Genomic DNA, 20,405 nt, shown 5'->3' on the forward strand with positions numbered 1-20,405 from the left:
AAGTTAATATCTTGGGTTTGGGTCATCCAAACTACAAAATGTTTTCAGTGTGCACAACTTCAGCATACATCTATGGGCTTAGTGTGTGCTAATAATATCGGAAATCGAAGAAGACAATTTCTAGATATGGTAATTGAAATCATGATTTTTAATCTCTAAGGAAAACGCTACGCAAAAAGTGTTTTAGCAAACAGTTTGGGCATAAAAACGCTGATTAAACGTCACCAAATTTGCCATGCATTTTTGTACTGGCCGGATCAGATGCATGCCTAAATTGGTGAACATTTATGGACGAGAACAAAGGTTAAAGCACAATTATTTGTATACATGTTCTTTTTTAAAGTGTCACATAATTTTAACTAAAGACTCACAACTATGCCACTATGACATGTATATATAACAACTACATGGTTAAGATTCCAAGACCTTTTACATATTAAACTGAAAAAATAACTTTCCTCTTATTTTTGATCTTGTCTATGGATCTTTACAAAACTTGACAAACCTTGCGTTAAGGCAATTTATAAGTTACATGCCAAATTAAGTGACGTTTCATGCATGTGTGAATTGTTTTGAATTTCAGACTTATTCCATATTTATGGAAATTCCCACTTGTCCCCCTCTTTTTGCCGCTTACTGCTTTTTTCGTAGCTCTGAATTTAGCGTTCCATACATTTTTGCTCATGTGCTGTTTTTTCTCTTAAACACTATCAAATAGTTGCAATATCTTGCCAAAGAAAACTGACCCCCAAAATATCTGCACCCCGCATAACCTCTGGAGCACTTTCTCGTCTGATTTCACCTCAACATCAGACGCTGGTGGCATGGAAATGTTCCCTGCGAAAAGCCCACTTCTTAGCTTCATTGATTCTCAGTAAAAACTTAAAATAAAACCTACGTCAGCCAAAGACAGACATTTCTCAAATATGTTTAACGATCACTGATCTGTTTTGCAGTTTAAGAACAATATCAAAACCATAACTTCTATTATGTGTTTCTAATCTTCTCAGGTCGCTTTCCGTCTGGATTTTGAATTCAGCAAAACTCTTTTTAGACCGACGGCAGAGCTCTATCTAGCTGCCAACAGGTTAGTAATACTACATTGTGTATTCTTTATTTTGAACTATGTTTTGTTTTTGTTTGTGGTGTTCATTCTGATGACAAAGCTAAAGTCAGGGGGGCTTCAGGTTCAACTCACGGTTCCGCCACTGACTTTTTACGTGATCTTTGGCATGTCTTGATATCCTGCATACACCTATGATCCTATGACGACATTATCAGAGTGGATATGCTGCTCTGCTCGTAACCGGTTATGTACTGTTTGTTCATGAAGTGAATGGAATGGTACCCAGTGATAATATCGCTAGGAATAACATCGAGGGAGACTCGATATTTTTTTAAAGGCCCTATCCAACATTTCCCCCAAATATTCTAGGACTGTAGTCTGTTTATATAATTGCACCAGTCCTAAAACATGTTGGGGAGGGTGTTCAGTGCCTTTCAAAAAAAATATGGAGGCACCCTCAATGTTTTCTCCAACAACAATATCAGATATAACCGAATGGAATTATCATAATTCCCCCTCAAGGGATGCCTGCACAAAGATTCTGAACTGTTCTTATTGCACCATAAGACCGTTTTATCATCAAAGGTTTAATTAAATAAATGCCCCTTTTGTATTGGCTTTAGTGACAGTCTGGAAAAGGAGAGTACCCGAGATGATAACACCATCCTCATGGAGCTGCCTCTGAAGTATCAGGCTGACCTCCTGTTCACCAGGTATTGTACCCGATTTACTACACAGGATGCACTCTGTCACCACTGAGTCCCAGTTGCCACCACAGAGCCTAATGTGTCACCTACAGGACTTAATGTGGGCCTGTGGATGGCTGTGCCTTGCATCAGTTTTGCAACGCTGAAGAGTAATGGATGGAAAACCTTTGAATGAGTCACAGGCACTGCTGATTGCTATGAGCCACTTCCATACCATTGCTTTTCACTCTGCTGTACCATCACAGAAGAGGACAATCCAGGCGGCCCAAAAGGGGCAGCCTAGCATTAACTACCAGGTCACATCATCCCGGCAAGAGACACAAGCTACTCCAGTCTCCAGGCAAGTTTCTGCCTCATTTCACGTCAACAATAAGGTGTGGCTTCGGAGAGAAATGACAGGCCCCATATCTGTGCATACTCCTACCACTTACATTTTGCACATGTTGGGGTGTTTGTGGGCTCAGCAATGATCGATTGACTAACCCTATTCTCAGTCACTGACAACCAGGAGCAGAATGGGATCAACAGGGCCAGCCACCTGCCTCAGGTTATAAATGATTATTATTATTATCAGGGCATCTATTGAGCGCGGACCTAGCTTCGAGAAGCAATAGTGCACCTTTCAATCATAGGGTGAAGAACATTGTGAGGGGTGCAGAGAAACAAGGCAAGTTAATGGTGGTCAAATGGGCTGTGCTCTGGCCCATGCTCCATGGCCCACTACTGCACATGTATATTTTGAACTTTGCCTCTATTTAAATCTGGCTGCCCTTCAAAGGTTGCCACTGTGCTGAGTCAAGCTGCCCTATGGAGTCTGCCACTGCTTTAAGTCCAGCTGAGCTCAACCTACTAACCACCCCTTGCTCCTGCTCCTCTCCAGCATATATCCCATGTATCTCGGGGTCATCTTCGACTCCACACTCTCTTTCTCTCCTCAGATATCTGACGTCTCTAAGAAGTCACACTACCAGCTACACCTCCTCAGAGGTATCCTTCCTTTCCTCTCCTTCCCCCAGAAGATCACTGTCCCCAGAGCCCTGGTTCTCTCGAAGCTGGACTACTGTAACAGCCTCTATCTAAATCTTCCTGCCTCTACTCTCCCCCCTTTGCAACTCATCCAGAACAGGACTGCGAGACTTGTCCTTGGCCTCAATCCCAGGGACCGTATCTCTCCAGGACTGAAATCGCTACACTGGCTCCGAGTGGCTGCAAGGATTAAGTTCAAAACCCTCTGCATTGTCCACAAGGCCTTCTGGGGTCTTAGGCCAAAATACCTTCAATTCTCTCTTCCTAAATATCTTCCTTCTCGAGCTCTTCGCTCATCCACCTCCAACTACCTCAGGGTCAGCCGCTTCTCCAAGCAATGAGCTGGGGGTAGATCTCTCTCCGCAGCAGGGACCTCCCTCTGGAACAGCCTTCCTGCTTCCCTGAAACTTGAGGAAAACCATCTCCGGTTCCGGAAGCACCTCAAAACCTTCCTCTTTGCCTTCGCTTTCTCTCCCTCTCTCCCCTGCTAAAATCACTGAACCTGCACTGAATCTGCAACTGGCCACTCACCGATCTCGGTCCTTGGCCCAGCCACTCTTCCCTGCACTGCCTACCTGCACTACGGGACTGTCTCTGTATCATACAGCCCATTCTCCCGGCACTTACCTTGCAATTGCCACCAGCTGGCCCTATTATTTATCTTGTATTCTACTAACCATGTACTGCACTCTCCTTGCACTTGCCACCAGCTGGCCCTATTGCTTATCTTGTATTCTACTAACCATGTACTGCACTTCCCCTCTCCCCTTCCCCTTGCACTTTTCCCAGTCCCCCTACCCTTGCACTTGCACGATCTGAATGACACCTGGCCTAGTAGGATCGTTGTCTGTTCTCCCCTTGCTCCCCACCTGCCTCGTCGCGCCTTGAAACACTTGTGTATAGGCGCGTTACAAATGCCATATCATATCATATCATATATCATATCACGCACGCCCTATATGCCAGCCACGCTACACACAAATATACACAAGATGTACGTCCACCACAAAAGAAAACAGCCGCAAACAACCCAAAATTGTTACTCCTGCGGACACACTCAGAAGGCACCCACGCACTGACGTCAGTTTCCTCTGATTCGGTACAGACGTCAGACGTCAGTTTCTTCTGGTTCAGCAGACTCGTACAGACGTCAATTTCTTCTGGTTCGGCAAGCTTCAATAGAAGAGCCCAACCTCTATCCTATCCCTCTTCCCTCACTAACCCACCCCAACCACTTTCTTACTGGGCCACACGAGTGCCTAGAGACCATGACAATTGTAGCAGTGAACGGTATAAATCAGCATAACATAACATATAAGCGAAGGGGACTACACCAAAGTATCACCGGTGCCCATGCCTACATGTGCAGAGCAGCTATGTGCAAGCGTTGGGCTAGGAAGTTTTTCAGTGGACTATGCCGTAAGTGCTTTGCACAAATCGCAGAGAGCTTTCAATCTGCAAGTGGGCCCGCTCTGAGCACCAACATGAACACCTGGTGCAGACCAGTGCTTTGGTACGCATGACGGAGGTGCCACTCACCCGCAACGTAGCTACATTAAGGGCATTCTTATGCCCAGAAAACCCTGTGTACGCTGTACCTATAGATCGCTTTCCAAGTTCGTCAAGTAAATGTGTTATTTACTTAGTTTTTTAAAATTCATCCATAGAAATAAAAATAAAAAATGTGCCTGTTTTAGTTTCCGGTAAAGAAAACAAAATAAGAAATAGTCAATATCAATATAGAAAATTAAAGGTTCCATTCCCATGCAGGCAAAACATCAGACAAAACACTACAGTAAACTGCAATTGTATGTGACAGAGGATCAAGATAACGCTTATGACAAGACTTTTATTAAGAAACACAATGGGGGGTGGGAGGGCTGGATTGAACTCCTATCAGTGCGAAAGGGAAAGGGACTTAACAAGATGAGATCTTCTCTGAAAATGGTCCAGGTTTGGGTTGGGGTAAACTGTGAGTAATGGGAGTCTTAGCTAAACAGGACTTCTAGTGTTCGTGAGTCCTCTAATTAAGTAGTCATCTTTCTTGATTATGGCCTCTGGGAAAACCCTGGACTTTTATACACATATAGGAAGGGGTTAAGAGGAATGCCTGTAGAACCTACGATATAGCACCCAGCTCACATTTTGGTTCACAAATTACAGTCCCAGGGATATAGGATCCGAATCATGGAAAAGAGCGCAGTAATCCTGCAAGTGCCGCGTGCCGAGATCGACACTGCGCAAGCCTGTGCGCAGAAGAAAAAATGTACGCCCCGCATTTTCATGGAATTACCTGCGCAAAGTAACCGTGTATGCAAGTCGCAGCCTGAACGCCCCAAAACCCCCACACGCAAAGCACACGCAAAGCAAAAACAACCAGAACAGCTATCTTTGCATGCAACCCTGGGTGCAAATACATGCACCCTTCAAAGAGTGCATGGGGTCCCCCGCAAGAGGGCCTGCATCTTGGGGAACCTACATGGGGTCCCCCGTAACTGTAACTGGCACCCCGAAGGCATGCCAACTCACCCCCAGAGTTGTGCTTCTTTCGCACAATTCCATTCGGCTGCTTCCGTGTGCAGAGATTTCGAGGAAACTGTGTGGGCATTTCGCAGGCGAAAGGTTGCACGGTCACATCCATGAATACATATCGTTCCACGCAATAGTTGGTGTGCCATGGACTGTCTGCCTTCTGTCCCTCATAACGCCCACTTTAGGGCTTGTTCTTCCCCATTTTGCGTGTTCCACACCCTATTCTGGCCCCTATGCAGGCCACGCCCACCCCGTGCGTGAAGTCAGAGCTGTGCCGAGCCTGCGCAAACTCTGCGCAAGTCCCAGAAAAGTCCCACGCAATCTGTTCCATGAATCGGCAAGCAGTGTTTTGCACGCAGTTTGACACACAAGTAATATATTTTACACATAAATAATTCCATGAATCGGGCACAAACTGTCCTGGGGATATATGTTTGCTAATATTTGTGGCATCAATTACCGTACACTGGATCAATAGCATTGGTCAAAATTAACAGGTTTGCAGTGCATTAAGTTATCAAACTACCCCACATTAACCCACAAAAGAGGCATACAATAATGAGGTGGAGAGGCCCACCAATTCGAGCCTGTCGGTTTGTCATTGGCTGTTCCCTAATGGTTCCACCTCTGCCACATGAGTTTTTCTCTTCCTTATTTTCAGGTGGAAGGGTTGTTACTTTCCCTTGTCTCTCTGTTGAGGGATTGAAGGTTTCACCCTGGGGGCTGAAAAGTAAGGGTAATGAATGAATGTGCAGCAGGTGGGATCTGACTGTAACTGTCAAAGGTTTCCTTAGGGTCAGGTGTCATTTAAAGGTAATTTGCCATTTTAAGGTCAGGCACCAGTTGAACGCCCTTCGAAAGGGCCTTGCTCTACTCCTTGGCAGTCCCCTCCAGCTCCCCAGGGATTTCTTTGTCCCTCGGCCTTGGGAACCCCATGATTGCCATTAGTCTGCATATTGAGAATTGTCTGTAAATGGATTTCCCCCTCAGTGCGGCACGCTGTTCTGAGGGTTTCTAATATTTATTTTATTTTATTTATTGAATATTTATAAGGCACCTATACAGCAAATATTGTTTCCAGGCGCCACAAGACAAATAAAAAAGGGAAGGGAACAGGGGAAATAAACAACAATAACGGTCCTACTAGGCTTTGTGACATTCGGATTGTTCAAGTGCAAGAAAGTGGGTGTAGGGGGACCCAGGGGCTAGGTAAATGCAGAGGGGAACCCAGGGGATGGAGGGGGTAAGTGCCTGTGGGTATTGGAGGTGAGACCACTGACAGTGCGAGGACGGGGGTGGATCAGACTCAGGGGGTTGCTAATCAGGGCGGGTGCCCGGAAGGACAGTGCTGATAGGGGGTGTGCTTGTATAGAACGGTCAAGCAGGCCTGGTAGCCTGTAAGACTCATAGGGGACCAGGCCAACAGTCGCAGCGGCAGAAGCAGAAGAAGCATGGGAGGGATAGAGGGAAATTGGTTGAGAAAAGAAGGGTCTTCAGAAGTTTCCGTAACTTAAGGAGGTCCGGTTCAAGTCTGAGAGGGGCAGGTAGGCTTCTCCAGAGGAAGTCGCCTGCCGAAGAGAGAGATCTCACCCCTCTACTCTCTACTTGGAAAAACATCTGATCTACAGAGAGTTGGAGCTAGAGGGCTGAAGGGCTCCAGCGGGGAGGTATCTAGGGAAAGAGAGTTGGATATAAGAGGGTTATGGTTAGAAATCTGGAGGGTTCAGCCCTGCATGGGTTTTGGGAGGTGTCCTGTTCTCATTCCTTTTGTCATTTAGCTTCCTAAGTGGATGGGCTGGGTAGACCACTTTTTTAATGACTGCCCTTGAAGGCTCATAAGAGGGGCATCCTGAGGTTACCTTTGATCTCGCCCTGCTGTCCCAAAGGAAGGTGGTCGGATCTCAAGAGTCCTCTTCTTTTCTGGCACTGCTGTCAGCCTGTTCGCAGTTTCCTTCCATGCCAATGGGACTGGTATGATTGGCTTTCTCCCCCTGTGGGTTTCTGGCTGGTCTAGGCTCAGAGTTGAGGTTGGAGTTCAGAGGGGTTTTCAATTTAACTCATCTCCGCCTGGGCCAGGGTTACTATGCACTTCAATGGGACCTGAAGCACTAAAGTCCCTTGGGCGCTTCTTTCTGGTTTCAATCCTTGGTACCCGGGGATGTGGGCTACTTGTTTTGTGGTTTGCCCTCTTCCTGGGGATCCCTCTAGCTCCGAATGAGACTTTATCAAAGAGAGCATAGATCCTTCTAACATCCCATGGCCCATCGGTCACTGTATGGGCTAATGTGTCACTGCACAGTCTACTTTATCAATATAAACCCGCCACCACAGGGCTTCATTTGCCAGAACAAGACGAATTGGTTTCACATCAGGTCCCACTACATCACTTCAGGACTTAAATTGGCACAGGGCCTAATTTGCCATTCCAGGTTTTCGTCTATTCCTATAGGGCACACTCTGTTACCACAGTGCTTTATCTGTTAGTACCTGGTGCGCCCCTTTGCCACAGGGCCCCCTCTGCCACTGTAGGCTCTCATCTGTTACCACTTGGAATGGTCTTTTGCTGCAGGACTTCACCTGTCATAACAGGGTTTCACTGTAACTGCACAGCATGCTCTTTTAACACGGGCCTTATCTACCACTGGACAGCCGCATATTTACCACATAGCATGGTCTTTTAACACAGGGACACATCTGTGACTCCGTGACCTGCAGATATCTCTCATTGTAAGGTCACTTAGTAAACAAAAGGCAATATAAAAGATTTAAGATGCGTAAAATTAGAACAGACTCCATGGATTAAAAGAGCTCCTGAGCCTTACCCCCAGACAGCAAATAAGTTAAGCCTCACTTATAATTGTACATATTTTGGTGAAAGCCTCCATTTATTCTAGTGGAAGCAACACCATGAGGCATGAGACGTGTGCAACCAATCAGGCACTCTCTCCTGCAAAACGTAACCTCTCTTCGGTACAGGGTGTAATCAGTCAACACTCACCTGTGCAGATTAGACTATCTGGAATGGTCTCCTGGGAAGATACTGTAGTGTCAGGAACCTTTCCTAGGATGATTTTGGACTGTCAGGAACCCATGCTGGGAAGATCTCAGGCAGTCAAGAACCCTGTCCTGTGCACGGTGTGATCCATCAGGAATTCCTTCCGGTCCATATTACAGAACGTCCGGAGAAGTCTCCTGTTGAAACCACAGACTGTGTGCAAGCATCTGCTGTACATCCGGTCAAGTGGCACCGCGAGTAGAGCGAGTAGAGCGCTTGCTTTGACATCAGTGCAGTCAGATCCTGCTAACGCAGGTTCGAATCCCGGCAGGGCCAAACTCAGCCTTTCATCCTTCCAAGGTCAATAAATCAGCAAAATGGCTTGAGAAATAGCAACAGAAATAAAACAAGGCTCTGAAATTTCATACTTTTATTTGAAGGAAATCTTAGAAAGAGCTGTAAAAATGCGGAACAAGCCAAAAGAATGTTACCTAGTGGCTACCATTACCGAGGTATAAGGATGCTTCAAGTGAAAGAGAATGCTTTGTAGAGTGTACATCGGAACATTTAGGGGTAATTTTAACAATGTATTGTGTTTGTGTTTTCTTTTAGTCCCAAACTTGAGGAATGTGAAGAACCAAAACATGTAGTTATCAATGTGAATACGACATAAAATAGGTAAATGAATTGAAAACAAATAGGCGCTCATATTTCAATTGAGCCTTCACGTCAATGAAACGCACAAAAGCCTTGGTAAGGCTTTTACGTCTTCCATTGAGGCCGTGGGACATTTTCATTAATTTGCACAGTGAGAGGAGAGTTGGAACGCAACTTGAGCTTCTGCCGCCTCTCTTTCTCTCCGACATTGCAAATGCTCCAGCATTTGCGCCGGCTTGAATTTTCAGGCCTGCGCAAATCCTGGAGATCCCTATGGGGTCCGCCAGCATTATGCACCAGTATAAAGCAGGCAGAACCTATAGAGATCCATTTTACTTGCTCAATGCCATACGAGCATGGCAGGGTGCATGTACATGTGAGCATGTCGGGGAGGGTTTCATTTCCATTTCGACCACTGTTTACCATGCACATGTTGGGGAGGGTTTAATTTCAATGGTGATGCTGCTTGCCATGCAAGCATGGCAAGCAGTGATCACAATCAAAAGTAAATGCTGCCTGGCATGCCAGGCAGCGTTTACTTACTTTACACTGCAGAGTGCAAATGTGATAGGCAAAAGGTTGCGTACACGCTTGTACGCCGCCTTTTCCCCTTGGTGGACCTTGTTGGCAGGGACATGGCTATGCCTGAGTGCAAACATACCAGGTTCTTGCCGTCAAATAACGCATGAGCTCCACAGAGAGAATCAATAATAATGGTCAGACACTCGTTGCAGTAACACATACATGGCCCCTGAAGGGGTAACTTTCCAACTCCTGCACCTAAGTGATAGCATATGTGTGTCCAAATACAAGGACCCAGTTTTCCCACACAAAGGAATTTTATTAGGACCAATTTGTGTGATCACATTCTGAATGACCTAAAACTCTCACCTGTGCAGAGTCTGGCTTTTTAAGATTGAATCTTTTCACAGCAGAGAAAGGATTCAAAATTGTATCCAAGCAACACTATCCTGTGATGGACCTGTTTAGATCATCTATAGAAATGTGACCTAAAATGTTGTCATGTTATATGGATAGGAACCACCTTATAAATGACATCTTCAACAGGCTAGTGGAAAGACTTGGGGAGGCACAAAATGGAACTCCTATCTGCCATGAGGGGGTCCTAATTACACTAGATTGATCTGATGACTGGTCCGCATGCCTTGGTGAGACGGTTCTCCCTCCCAAATTAGAGGCTAGATTAAAGCAATTGCCCTGGAACATCACAGGTCTCTCAAGCAAGATAGAAGATGTTGAATGGCACATATTAGTCCAGCAGGGACACACTATTGTTTTCAGGAGACATGGCCACTTAATCCTCAGTAAATACATTTTGAAATTGGGTTGCGCCAAGCCCAAACATGCCTGGTTTTAAGTTAAATGTGCAGTCTGTGTTAGGCTTAATTATTAAAAATCTTGTATTTGTTTTTGTAAGAATTCATTAGCTTTTTGATCAGGTTATAAGTACCGTTGTGCCAACATTACTCCCTCTCAGAAACGTGTGCTATTGTTTCACCCATTCTCGGGCTTTCTCAAGGCACATATTTATTTATTCGGATTTGTATAGCGCACATCTGCCCGGGAGCATCGTGGCGCTGAAAGCAGTCTTACTTGTTACAGTCATGAATGGTACATAAATAGGTACAGTGCAGAGCATATCTGCATATTTTCATACATTTGAGGTTATTTACATACAGTAGTGATAATGCAAGGGAACCGGTACAGTGCATAGCATATCAGCATATTATCATAAATTTGAGGTTATTTATATACAGTAGTGAAAATGCAAGGGAACCGGTAGAGAGGGGTGGGTGGTTAGTTAAACAGCGTGGTTTTGAGTAGTCTACAGAAGGCATGGTATGATTTTTCGTTCCTTAGAGCGGTGGGGAGTGTGTTCCAGTTTTTGGGTGCTAGGTGTTGAAAGCTGGACCCTCCGGCTTTGCTTCTTTTGAATGTGGGTACGTAGGTCTGGTTAGTCAAGTGTGACCTAGTGGGTCTGATGGATGTATTAAGGGTGATTCTTTCAGAAAGATAGGGTGGAGCATTGGCAGAGAGGCATCTGTGGGTGATGGCCGTGGATTTGAATAGTATGCGTTCTTTTATAGGTAACCAGTGAGCTTCTTTTCTGGCTTAGACATTCAGTTTTACTCATATAGAGTTGTTACTTTACAAATGTGAGTTTGTCCGTTGTCAGATATAATGCATATTAGTTATTGCCCATTCTTATACATGTGCTTTAACATTGCATTACAGTTTTTGTTCAATGTAAAATTCATTCCCCAAAAAAATGTGGAGTTCTTGTATTCATTCAGAGGCAGAATCTAGTCATTGATTGAATTTTTCTAGATCAATTAAACCTTCTTAGACAGGCATATGTCATTTTAATTTGGGATTCCAATCTGAGTGTAACCTATTCAGTTTTTAGCAGCTCTTTCAAGGGGTTTCATTCAAGTCGACAACGGTGCTTCGCGTGTTACTCAGTAAAATAGTCTATATTACGTATTTCAAACCAGAAACTATGGTTGAAAGGGATAGGCCTAGCATGTTCCATTAATTTAGGTCTTACAGGATTTACCACCAATGATTAAAAATATTAACATGTATTCTCCCGATATGATGGAGCTTGTAATTGTGCTGGACAACAGTCAACTATAGTGTTATTAAATATCTATATAAGAGTAGGGCCTGTTGCTGTTCCTACCCTGGATGACCTACTTAATTCTTTGTCAGCTATGGGTGTGAGGGGAAAGTCAGCCTTATTTTATTGTCATGGTGGATTTTAAACCCTTATCTTCCTTCAAATCAGTATAGTTGAATGAGGATAAGTCATGTGACATTCCAGAGTTACTGGTTACTAGATCATCTAGGATTTAGAGAATATGCCCAAATAGAGCCTGTATTGGGTGCTTACTGGGTGACATCCCAGAAAAGGTGACTTATACACACCTAATAAAGCCGGACACATAGGCTATTCGTAGTCAATATGACGAGCTGGCCTTTGGTATGGTGGTAATTACATACCTGAATAGTGATCACTATCCTATCATTTTATCCACCCAGATTGGCTGGAAAAAAACAGGCTACAACCTTTGATCCATTTATCGGAGCCATGCAAGTGGTCCCAATAAAGTTTAGGACGGTGCAATGGCAAAACATTTACTAAGAGGCTACTGAACCATCCATGTGTAACAGGCTTCTTCCTTTTCTGGATGAGTTTATTCATACTGCACCAACAATATTGTGTTTGTGGATTCTTACAACACTATGCTAGAACCTATCGAGCCATTTAGGGCGAAACCAAGCAAAACTCTCAGAGGGAAACAGCTCAGAAATTAAACAACTGGTATGGTAGGCAATGCAAACATGCAAAGACTATGCTATTGAAAGCTGTGAAAAAGTTGCTCACAGGGCCAATGCCAAAGTGAGCAATTTAAGGTCATGCAGGGAACTTATTGGAAAGAAGAAGCTAGAGGACAGGACCAGCAAATGGTACGAACATTTAAAGGCAGTCCAATCTAACAATGGAAGGGATTTATGGCAAATTGTTATTAAGAGTGCACCTCTGAATTGCGTTATACACAAACAAGTCATTGGAAAGGAATGGTGGTGAAAAAGACTTTTTGTTAAATATTTTAATTAAAAATGTTTAATGAAACAATTGATTTATCCATAAAGATATTAACCATAATGCATGCATATAACCATGAATTAGTAATTGAGACATTGTATATTATGAATGGGTAAATTAATTAATAATAAAAACAATTAACAGTTTAAATGGAAAAAATATATTTTTTTAACACAATAACATAAGGGAAAGGGGAAGCCAAAAAGATAATATCATCATTTAACTATGAACAGGTGGTTTTGCAGCATTCATAAACCTACCTTGCTTGTACAGAAAACAAGAACAATTTGAGTTATTCAAAAAATTGAGCAAAACGTATCATATTCTTTTGCAGGCTTAAAACAACACTTTCTTTTTCCGATCCTATGACCAGAACACACAAGGTCCCACCATAAAGAAATTGATACTTCTTTAGAGGATTTCCAATTGAGTGTAGTAAGATCAAAAGTAATAGCAATTACTACATTATATACATTGGGGACTTTAATAGACTAATATCCGTATCAGTGAGAGAGCTGATGATAGATATGGATAAAGGTGCTGAACATTTGAAAATCTTTTGCATAAGTGACCAGGCTTGTTTCCAAAAGTCATGAACAATTTAACATTCAAAGATCATATGCAAAAACTAGCTTTAGGGGATTGACAAGACATACATATCTTCAGTGCATGTAAAGAAAATCTAGAGCTTCTTACTGATGAAAGATGTACTTGATGCATAGTAAAAACAAATTCTTGTTTAAGGTTAGCTGCCAATGTGAATTGAAAGCATTTTAAGCACATTTCCTTACATTTTCTTAAAGATATAGAAAAATGGCCCAATCTCTCCCATTCATTTTCTATTTTTATTTTTTATGCAAATCAGTTCTAAAAGAAAAATTATATAAGAATATAACATATCTGCTTCAATGGTCAAAAGGGACTGAAAATATTCAGAAGGAAATGTATTTTTTTATGAGAAGAAGAAACATTGAGAATTGAATGAGTAATAATATTATATATCAAATCAGAATCCTCAAGGTCATACGATACAACCAAGGAGGACAAGGGGATGGGTTAGCCTCTCTCACTTCGTTGGTTAACCAACATAACTCCCTTTGCTATCCCAATGGGTATAAAATAGAAGTCTGTTCTTAACACACATTTATTTATTATGCCAAAGGAATACATTTTCATATGAGACAATTTTATGAGAATAGTCAAGAGTAACCCATGTATTTTTTTTTTTTTAACGGTGAAATTGGCTAGAATCTGGCCAGCAGGTCATACACAGAAAGTCATACATAAGTATAGGAGAGATAAGGGTAATTCCAATTTAACACCGGATAAGCATGTTAGATCCATTTTTCTCAGTATGCAAACATTCTTTTTGGCCTAAAGCAAAAGCATTATGATAACTAGCAAAATCTGAACATTTAACACCACCTCTCATGTTTGGTCCTTTGAGTTTTTCATGGCATTCTAGGCATCTTAATGTTCTAAAGGAATTTCACAAGAAGAGTATCTAATTTTTTAAGAGCTAGTAAACGGGAAAGGAAGCATTAAATGGGTCTATAGGATAATTGGCACTAAAATCATTTTCAGGTTATCTAAATGCTGATGGGATAGTATCTACAAGTGCAGTATTCATAACTTTTATAAATGAAATTAAATCTTCAGGTTCTAATAATTCATGAGTAGAGCCATTAGGAATATTGACGATCTTCTAGGCGGGTTTATTAGTCCATTAGCGGAACATAGTTTTATGCCAAGGTCTGAGAGTCAAACATCTTCCACTTTTAGGTTCAGTGTCCTTAGAATTGTCTGGGGATAAATAAATCTTATGTCCTTTGCATATAAAAGGCAATTTCTTCTTGGCTGAGAGTCGTATCACTCGCTCTTATTGATAATGCAAAAAAGCAAACAATTAGAGGTCAAGAAGTAGGAATTTATGGTGGAAACCATGGGTTTACTCTGCGAGCCTGTTGAATTTCCAATGGTGGCCAACAAGTAATACCAAGCCATTCAGCAATCCATTTCTCAGAAAAGGCGATTGGATCATCTTGTTCTAATTTTTCTGGAAGGCCCAAAAATGGAATGTTATCCCTTCTGTGTCTGTCCTCTAATTCAGTGTCGGTGATCTCCAATTGGTTAACTCTCTGTTGTAAGTGCTTTAGGCCATCAAGATGGCGTTCCACACTAGAAATCCGCTCTTCTGCTTCATTTAGTCAGTGGACAAATGATTTCATATTCTCTTTAGAGGATCTAAAGTCTTCTTGATCAGGTGGTGCCTATATTGAGCAATTATAGTATTGTGCGAGTGGATGTAATCTGGCATTATAGACCTCTGGTGGGGCCATTAACGTGGGATAATAACCTGCCTGAAAGTTATGGCCGACGCTATTAGCACATGGTTATAATAACAATAACTGGTTTGGAGTTCTGGTGGTGAAATAAAACATGTTAGTTAAATAGTGTAGAAAGTACACAAGACATGTTAGTAAATTTAAAGTGGTTTTATTTTGTAATATTCAAATAACAAGCTTTATAATGTAAGTATTTTAATTGTAAAACTGGTTGAACTTAAACACTTTTGGAATTAGCTTGCTTTAGGTGCAATGTTAAAGGGAACAGATTTTCTTTACAAAAGTAAAACCATTTTTCAGTATTTACGCTTCCACTTTGGTGTGTTAAATTAGGTTTGAGTGTTGGTTGCTTCTGAAGTTAGAATGTCTGAAACACAGTGAATATAGGGTTAACGTCCCGTTCCAAGGGCTGGAACCAAGGGTAACAGCCCAGCCATGAGGGCCATGTAAACATATTCAACTCTTCTGACGACCTTGACATGAGATAACTTCAAGCAATGTGGTTGGATAATTCAGGTAAGTCTTTCAGAATGACTTTCTTCAGTTCTTATAGTTCTCCTTACAGTCACTGTTAACCTAAAACTCTCCTTGTCTTACTTCAACTCTTCTTGTTTTATCTTTTATTCATGTCTTCATCTCTTTACTGTCTATTATCTTCAGTTCCTTTTCCCCGACTCTTGGCCTTTTTACTAAACTCACATACGTCTTTCCTTGTTTGTTTTTTTTCTCTTATACTTCCGTTTGTACTTTCTCTTTTGCTCTCTTGTCTTTAGCAGGGTGTTCAAATTTTCACTCAATGCATTAAATACCTTCTTGTCTTCGTTTCAAACACTCTTTTCCTCTGCCTTTGTCCGTTTTATGCTTGCACTTCCCTTCTCAGACTTTCATTCGCACTTGCTCTACTATTTGTCGACACATGTGTTTACTTTCATCTCCTGTTGTCTGTTCTAGGCTGTAAATGTCCTTTTCCCCATGAAACTCGATCCAACCTGCACTAACACACAGTGTTCGGTGTTTTCCGCCCTTTACTGCAGTTATTTATCCTACCTCCTTCGCCACAAAGGTTTTCCGCCCCTCCAGTCAGCTGTTTACTGCGGATCGGTTTTGTCGAGGGAACTCCGCCCCCCCTCCTTCGCTGTCTTCTTCCAGCCGGCGGCTTCAGGAGGCACCCCGCCCCTCGCCTCACCTGTTTTCCTTCACTCGGCGAATCCGCAGCTCCGCAGCTCTTCTGCCGCACGATCTTTGGATCGGATGTTCAGGGAACCTCTTCAACAGCCTCTGCACAGTTGTAGAAGGCTGTACTTCGCCTCCCTCCTAGTCGGAGACAACAGACTTTCATTCTCCTACCGGCGACAGTGACTCGTCACGCCATTAGCAATCCCCAACTCCGTCTCCCACACACAGCTTCAGTCGTTCGCCTCAGAACCTCCGAAACATAACTTGGTAAAAGCGCAACGGCTCAACTCTTCACTCGATTTTCATATATATAACTATTTCAGTTTTCGTTCCACTTCAACCGGAGCCTTCAGTATGCCCATTCATAACTGTCATTTTCCAGCTCCCCCTCCCTCGACTCCTAGCAACGACAGAAAAAAAAAGAAAACGTCAGCACTTGAATCCCCGCCCGTGATTGGCTGTTAAAGCTGTCAATTCCTCCCTCCAGTTAGTAGATGTGATTAACTCTTTGACGCCCTGCTTATCCTGGTATTGACAGAGCCATCACCTAATTGAGGATCTCTTGAGTGCTTCCCATCGGATCTATCACACATCCCCCCTTCTAGGCCCTTCTGCTCAGGATGGGTGGTGTTGCGAGATAAAAAATCGCCCTGTGCCAACAGTTTTCCAGGAAGATGCACTATCTTGAAGGTGAAAGGTTGAAGTGAGAGAAACCATCTGAGAACTCTTGGGTTCGTGTACTTGTTGGGAGCTAACCACACCAGAGGAGCATGGTCGGTTACCGAAGTGAACTCCCGACCCAATAGGTAATATCGATGCCTCGATAGCCCACTTTACTGCCAAGCATTCTTTCTTGATTGTGGCGTAGTGCATCTCGTGGGGTAGTAATTTCCTACTTACAAAAACAACAGGTCTTTCTGCTTCCCCTTGATTCTGAAACAGTACCGCTCCAAGTCCCGTCCCGATGCATCCGTATGTAGGAAAAATGGAGCGGAGAAATTGGGACAATGGAGAATTGCTTCCTCTAAAAGGGCATTCTTTAATTTGTTAAAAACGCTCTCCGTCTCTGGTGTACGCCATTCTTTTTTTGGTGGGGCCTAAGACTTTAAAAGATTAGTCAGAGATGTTGCCAATGTTGAAAAATGGGGTATGAACCTCCTGTAATAGCCTATGAAGCCTAGACAAGCTCTCACTTGTCTGGCATTCATGGGAAATTGTAAGTTCTTCATGGCCTCTTATTTTTCCTCTTGGGGTTTAATGATGCCTTGTCCAACAAAATAGCCCAAATACTTTGTATGGAATTTAGCCAAAAAGGACTTTTTGGGATTTACATGAAGTCCTGAATTCCATAATAGACATAGTATAGTATCCAGATGGGAAAGGTGACCCTCCCAGGTTTGACTAAAAACAATAATATCATCTAGATATGCTCCGACATAATCTTCGTGACCTAGAATAATTGAGTTCATCAGCCTTTGAAACGTTGCAGGCGCTCCATGTAATCCAAAAGGTAAAACCGTAAATTGAAATAAACCAGAGGGAGTGGCAAATGCGGTTTTCTCTTTGTCACTAGGATGGAGTGGTATTTGCCAATACCCTTTTGTTACATCTATGGTCGTTAAAAATCTGGCTTTCCCAAGTTTACCAAGCAAGTCTTCAATTCTAGGCATAGGATAGGCGTCGAATTTTGAGATTTCATTCAGCTTTCTGAAATCCAAGCAAAAACGAGTTGTACCATCTGCTTTGGGTACTAACACTATGGGTGATGACCACTCACTACTGGAAGGTTCTATCACTCCCAATTCTAACATCTCTTGGATCTCCTTATTAATTGACTCTAACTTTGCCTCCGGTATTCTATAAGGCCTGATCCTAATCACCTCCCCAGGTTGGGTCTTAATGCGATGGTGGGCTAATTTCGTCCTTCCGGGTAAGCTGGAAAAGGTTTCTGAATATTTATCAATAAGTTTTTAGAGTTCCATCTTCTGTTTTTCTGACAAATCTTTATTTATATTTACATCCTTGACCCCTACATCTCCTTTTAACTGTGGAAACTGCTCCATAGGTACCTCCTTAGTGTTACTCATTGCCACAGTTGTTACCGGGTCAGTCCATTTCTTAAGCAAATTCACGTGATATGTTTGTGTCAGCATTTTCCGGTCGTTTTGTCTTACTTTATAAGTCAAGGGGCATAGAACTTCTTCGATCATATATGGCCCCCTCCAAGTAGCCAACATTTTATTCTCGGAGGTCGGTAACAATACCAACACCCTGTCCCCCTTTTGAAATATCCTCAACTGAGAATTTCGGTTGTAATAATACTCTTGCTTAATTTGATGTTTCAATAAATTCTCACGCGCAATTTTCTGCAGGTTTTCTACTCTCTTCTTTAAGTTGATAGGCATACTCTGTTAAGGAAATCTCCTGTCCTGGGTCTTCTTCCCAACTCTCCTTTCAGATATCGAGTAAAGTTCTCACTGGTCTCCCAAACATCAATTCAAACGGTGATAACCCCGTTGATGATTGGGGTGTATTGCGGAGTGTGAGTAATATCCATGGTAGAATCCGATCCCAACCCCTTTCAACTGTTTCCATTGATTTACGCAACATTTCATTTATTGTCTGATTATATCTCTCTACGAGACCATCGGTCTGTGGGTGATAGACAGCCGTATTCAAATGCTTTATCCTTAAAATTCCACAAGCTTGCTCCATGACTGCGGACATAAAATTGGTGCCACGATCGGTGACGATTTCTTTTGGAATCCCTACTCGACTGATAAAGAGTATCAATACGTCACATATGTTTTGAGTGCTGGTAGACTTAAGAGGAAAAGCCTCCAGAAACCTAGTTGCGTAATCTATGATTACTAGAATGTATTTATGTCCTCTTGATGATGGTTTCAAAGGCCCAATAACATCCAACCCAATTCTACTAAAACAGGCTTGTCCAACCTTTTTGAATGTGGGGCCGAAGCATTCACTTTTTGTTACCCAGAGGGCCGGCGAGCCAAAAGTGAACACCCTGACCCAAAGCAGTATATTCAAAAGCGATGGTGTGTGACCTTTCACACAATAGCATCAAAGGCATAGCCATGCAGTCCCAAAGATAGCTTTTGGTGTCGGGGGCAGTGATGAAAGGTAAGTTTCTTGTGATTTCTTCCAGTGTGTATGTGTTGATATTTCTCGGAAATAGTGGGGGCGATCGAGCGTAGCGAGGGAGCTATAACAATATAGGGAGGGTTTGGGGGGGTTTCCCCCCACCCCCCAAGATTTTTTTGTCCAAATATGGGGCTGAAATTGTGCATTTTACAGCAGGAAAAGTTACCAAAAAGCCATACGTTTACAATCAGTTCTAAAGGGGAGCATGTACATTCCATGTCACTAACAGCAGACAAGAACATTGTAGAACACAACACATTTTAATGATCAATGTGTCCACAGTGTAAGACAGCACTGTCACTGATGTAACACATTGACATGCTGGTTGTGCCCAAAATATGCCTCTGTAGCAACATGTCTGTGCTGGCTGTTACCAATTTAGGCCAGCATTGTCCTCTACAAAGCATGATTGATGCTGCCTGAGCATGTGCAGTGTGCCCAATACATATGCCAGCTTATCTCTGTAATACACATTCATTACTTCTGTGGTAATGAAAGAAGCATAATCCAATTCCAGGGGGCACCTGAGGCAGTAAAAGTCCTCTGCCACGGCCCGGTTTATTGGTCGGACCCAACATTGCAGAAATCAATTAATTAATCGTGTCCATGGACCCGACAAACATTGAATAAATAAATCGGGCAGGGGAGCCGACTTATGAATTTCCCGGGTGGTGCCCAAATATAGGAAGTGACATAACCAGCACTTATATGACCGCATTTGCACGTAGTCGCCAACTTGGTGCGAGGGGTACGGGGGGGGGTGCAGAACAGTGGAAACATTGGCTAGCATGTATTGCATATACTAAAGGCAAGTAAGAAGGAGGTTTAAGCCTTCCAGTTGCATCCCAGTAGGCCAATACTGCCCTACTCCACCCCTCTATAATCATCCAGGTTGTAGTAGCCCTCAAAAGGCAGAGCAACACAACTAGGATAGGAGAACGAAATGCCATCCCATCCTGTGAGTGTGTCAAACCTCAGAGCAAAGACTGTGCGTGTGCCTTGGAGCACAATCTCACTAATTTGGTGCAATTCGCGCAAGTGGGTGCATGGGAATGCCATGCGTGTGTGTGGGCTGCATACCACGGATCACTTGCTCACTTCTTCACTG

General features: G+C 42.9%; 1 protein-coding gene across 2 annotated transcripts in view; it reads left to right on the forward strand.

The window, feature by feature from the left end:
* Positions 1-20,405, forward strand: part of ITGA11 (integrin subunit alpha 11) — a 664,683-nt gene that overhangs the window by 576,702 nt on the left and 67,576 nt on the right. For both annotated transcript variants that reach the window (XM_069624240.1, XM_069624241.1), the window contains 2 exons: positions 1,011-1,087; positions 1,690-1,779. In XM_069624240.1, the coding sequence (XP_069480341.1) occupies positions 1,011-1,087; positions 1,690-1,779 (167 nt within the window). The remainder of the gene's footprint in view (positions 1-1,010; positions 1,088-1,689; positions 1,780-20,405) is intronic.

This window comes from Ambystoma mexicanum, chromosome 11 (genome assembly GCF_040938575.1).
Source record: "Ambystoma mexicanum isolate Mex_15411 chromosome 11, UKY_AmexF1_1, whole genome shotgun sequence".
Classification (NCBI taxonomy): Eukaryota; Metazoa; Chordata; class Amphibia; order Caudata; family Ambystomatidae; genus Ambystoma; species Ambystoma mexicanum.